At 39.0% G+C, this 4,654-nt stretch overlaps 1 protein-coding gene across 1 annotated transcript in view; it reads left to right on the top strand.

The window, feature by feature from the left end:
- LOC106473260 (GTPase-activating Rap/Ran-GAP domain-like protein 3) overlaps positions 1-4,654 on the top strand; it is a 41,509-nt gene that overhangs the window by 28,162 nt on the left and 8,693 nt on the right. Inside the window, exons 17-19 of the mRNA XM_022401733.1 lie at positions 665-823; positions 2,059-2,125; positions 3,868-3,948. Of these exons, the coding sequence (XP_022257441.1) occupies positions 665-823; positions 2,059-2,125; positions 3,868-3,948 (307 nt within the window). The remainder of the gene's footprint in view (positions 1-664; positions 824-2,058; positions 2,126-3,867; positions 3,949-4,654) is intronic.

The following is a 4,654-nucleotide window of genomic DNA, read 5'->3' as shown; positions in this document are numbered from 1 at the left end:
AAGGTGCATAAGGCGGAGCCGAAACGTTTTAACTTTCTTCTAAGGTGCATAAGGCAGAGCCGAAACGTTTTAACTTTCTCCTATCTTCAGGTGCTTTTTTTTTTTCTAGTTTTCCAATATTTAGTGCTGCGCCATCAAATGTTATAGTACACCAAAGTACTTCCTCTCTTTGGTTTCCTTTTTAAACTACGTGGCCTTCGTAGATCCATCACTTTTCAGTGATTTTTTGTTATGGTTTTTCATGCTTGCTATTTTATTTGCTCTTGAGAGAATTTCGTCTATTGTTACAAAGTCGAACCACTTCATTTTCAAAATGTTTCGGATACATTTGTTTCCAAAGCTTTTCATTTCTATTTATTTTTTTGCTGAATGGCTTTGACTCGCAATCTGAGGGTCGCGGATTCATCGTAGGAATACTGCCGATAATTAAGTTGATCTGGGGAAGAGAGTACCGTTAAACATGTTTTAACATGTTAAAACTAAGAAAGGGTTTTAAGCTAAATGTAAGATGGAGCTATTTGATTTACCAGTAGGTATGTTTCGGTGATTGTTACAGACTTTAAAGAACAACAAATCAGACGTTATCATAGTAAAAACATTTAAGGTATAAGTTAATTACGATCTATATTATACTCTCTAGTAATCTTTACTTTACTTCTCGTAGGAGCTTTCCGTGGCAGAATCCCCTCAGCTACTCACCCTAGTGGACAGCTCACTCGCTGGAGGGGACAACCAGATTTGTGTTGGATATCGACATCAGTTTGATCTGATTAACGAAAAGAACGGAGAGTTGCTCCACTTGCTTCACGTCGAGAGTAATAAAGTAGGTGAACTTAGGAAAATCTTAATATCTTTGTTATGTAGAGGAGGTGTTACAGTAACTACACTCATCTTGATCCACTGTGTTATGTAGAGGGGGTGTTACAGTAACTTTACTCATCTGGATCCACTATGTCATGTAGAGGAGGTGTTACAGTAACTTTACTCATCTGGATCCGCTGTGTTATGTAGAGGGGGTGTTACAGTAACTTCACTCATCTGGATCCGCTGTGTTATGTAGAGGAGGTGTTACAGTAACTTCACTCATCTGGATCCACTGTGTTATGTAGAGGAGGTGTTACAGTAGCTTCACTCATCTGGATCCGCTGTGTTATGTAGAGGGGTGTTACAGTAACTTCACTCACCTGGATCCACTATGTCATGTAGAGGAGGTGTTACAGTAACTTCACTCATCTGGATCCACTATGTCATGTAGAGGAGGTGTTACAGTAACTTCACTCATCTGGATCCACTATATTATGTAGAGGAGGTGTTATAGTAACTTCACTCATCTGGATCCACTATGTCATATAGAGGAGGTGTTACAGTAACTTCACTCATCTGGATCCACTGTGTTATGTAGAGGAGGTGTTACAGTAACTTCACTCACCTGCATCTACTATGTCATGTAGAGGAGGTGTTACAGTAACTTCACTCACCTGGATCCACTATGTCATGTAGAGGAGGTGTTACAGTAACTTCACTCACCTGGATCCACTATTGTCATGTAGAGGAGGTGTTACAGTAACTTCACTCACCTGGATCCACTGTGTTATGTAGAGGGGGTGTTACAGTAACTTCACTCACCTGAATCAACTATGTCATGTAGAGGAGGTGTTACAGTAACTTCACTCATCTGGATCCACTATGTCATGTAGAGGAGGTGTTACAGTAACTTCACTCACCTGGATCAACTATGTCATGTAGAGGAGGTGTTACAGTAACTTCACTCATCTGGATTCACTACGTCATGTAGAGGAGGTGTTACAGTAATTTCACTCACCTGGATCCACTATTGTCATGTTCTGTAAAGGCTTTTTATAATACCAGAATATGTTTAGTAACTTTATTATGTAGACAGAAACCCACCATAACTTCTCTCAGCTGGATCTGCTATTATCGTGTGTTTTATTAGATGCTAATAAAGCACATGGTGTTAAAAGTTACATATTAAAAGTGCTATAACTTCAAAGTATTCTATATTACAGTTTGTAACGGTATTTTTTTATGTCATTGAAGGTCCACCTGGTGACGGCTATAGACATCTACGAAGATGACGAAGCGGAACTATTGCTATGTTATAATCGTGAGTAATGCGATTTGGTAGCTTATGTTAGTCACAGAGAGCTGGCTATTTTTTATAATCCTGTAGTTTTGAACGATGGACTGGTGGTTAGGGCGCTCGACTCAGAATCTGAGGGTCGCGAGTTCGAATCCCCGTCACTCCAAACATGCTCGCTCTTTCAGCCGTGGGGGCGTTATAATGTAACAGTCAATCCCAGTATTCGTTGGTAGAAGAGTAGCCCAAGAGTTGGCGGTGAGTGGTGTTGACCAGCTGCCTTCCTTCTAGTCTTACACTGCTAACTTAAGGACGGCTAGCGCAGATAACCCTCGTATAGCTTTGCGCGAAATCCGTAACAAACAAACAAACACAAGACGTTTAAAAAAATATGTTAAAATGTAAATAAGAAAACAGACTTGAAAATGTTTATAATAACTGGAAAACCATGATTATTTGTCGTACTAGTTAAGCCTTAAATCAGAAACAATTAAACCCAAAGATCAATATTTATATTAATGGCTCTTTTTAGTTATATCTAATTTTTATAGGTTAAAGTACGTTTGTCTAAGTTTCGTCGAAAGGTGTCTTGATTGCTTGTTTTGAATTTCGCGCAAAGCTACACGAGGGCTATCTGCACTAACCGTCCCTAGTTTAGCGGTGTAAGACTAGAGGGAAGGCAGCTAGTCATCACCACCCACCGCCAACTCTTGGGCTACTCTTTTACCAACGAATAGTGGGATTGACGGTCACATTATAACGCCCCCACGGCTGAAAGAGCGAGCATGTTTGGTGTGACGGGGATTCGAACCCGCGACCCTCAGATTGCGAGTCGAGTGCCCTCACTACCTGGCCATGCCGGGCCTATTTTGGACATAAATACATATAATACAGTAATAGAAATGAAGCGGTCGATTTACGAATTCTTCTCAAGCTTCAGAAACATTACTAAAAATGACGTTCATCAAAACATTATTTCTTAACGCTGCTAAAAACACACCTTAATTAGTCTTGTTGTTTTCTATTTTTAATTATTCTTTAAACCAAAACTTGCTAAATACGATCCATTCTTCAACATCTACCACAAAATATTCTCCGGGTGCGTTATATGAGTGACAGTCAATCCCTTAGCGTGGATGATAAAGTGCTACTGACTGGCTGACCTTCCATTGGTCAGTAGTTCAAAATTAAGAATGGCATAGATATCTTTCATAGCTTTCCTATAAATGTAAAATACAATAAACTCGGTACTCTTTATTGGTGATATCATTCAGATACGACACACATTCACTCGGTACTTTTTATTGGTGATATCCTTCAAATACGACACACATTCACTCGGTACTTTTTATTGGTGATATCCTTCAAATACGACACACATTCACTCGGTACTTTTTATTGGTGATATCCTTCAGATACGACATTCACTCGGTACTTTTTATTGGTGATATCCTTCAAATACGACACACATTCACCCGGTACTTTTTTATTGGTGATATCCTTCAGATACGACGTTCACTCGGTACTTTTTATTGGTGATATTCTTCAAATACGACACACATTCGCTCGGTATTCTTTATTGGTGATATCATTCAGATACGACACACATTCACTCGGTATTCTATTGGTGATATCCTTCAGATACGACACACATTCACTCGGTATTCTATTGGTGACATCCTTCAGATACGACACACATTCACTTAATGTTCTCCAGTAATGATACACTGCAGGTACGATTCACTTTCAGTCAGTTTCTTATATTTCAGATACGACACATTTTCAAAAACTAGCAGGTGACCGCTCAACAGACTTTGATTTTCAGTGGAACTCTGTCCCCGAGTCCATAGGTAAGATACGTCACAATCGTTAATTTGATTGAATTGGAATATTTTGTTTCTTTTAATACATACTTGTGTATTGTGTGTATAAGTATGAATGCTTCCAACGGAATCCAAACACCTGCTGAACTCTTAATGATATTCAAGCAATAGTTATGTTACTCTATCATAAAGTCTATATAAATCATATTACACTTAGAAATATTATTCATCTCATTTTTATACTGTCATAGTTGTGTATAGCTATTTACATAGGATATGTCAAACAGTTCGCTGCCCCTAAACACATGTTCCAAATCCTCTGTTTCGCTTCTCTGTCTCAAATTTATGGTTCCATGTGCCGACCGCCCTTTCTATCCACTCCGTATGACAAACCTTACCCTTTCTATCCACTCCGTATGACAATCCTTACCCTTTTTATCCATTCCTTATGACAAACCTTACCCTTTTTATCCATTCCTTATGACAAACCTTACCCTTTCTATCCACCCCGTATGACAAACCTTACCCTTTCTATCCACCCCGTATGACAATCCTTACCCTTTTTATCCATTCCTTATGACAAACCTTACCCTTTTTATCCATTCCTTATGACAAACCTTACCCTTTCTATCCACTCCTTATGACAAATCCTTTACCCTTTCTATCCACTCCGTATGACAATCCTTACCCTTTTTATCCATTCCTTATGACAAACCTTACCCTTTCTATCCAC

The sequence above is a fragment of the Limulus polyphemus genome, unplaced genomic scaffold, assembly GCF_000517525.1.
Source record: "Limulus polyphemus unplaced genomic scaffold, Limulus_polyphemus-2.1.2 Scaffold6015, whole genome shotgun sequence".
NCBI classification, from domain to species: domain Eukaryota; kingdom Metazoa; phylum Arthropoda; class Merostomata; order Xiphosura; family Limulidae; genus Limulus; species Limulus polyphemus.
The sequence above is the reverse complement of the archived record's forward strand: the minus strand, read 5'-3'. Positions and strand labels throughout refer to the sequence as shown.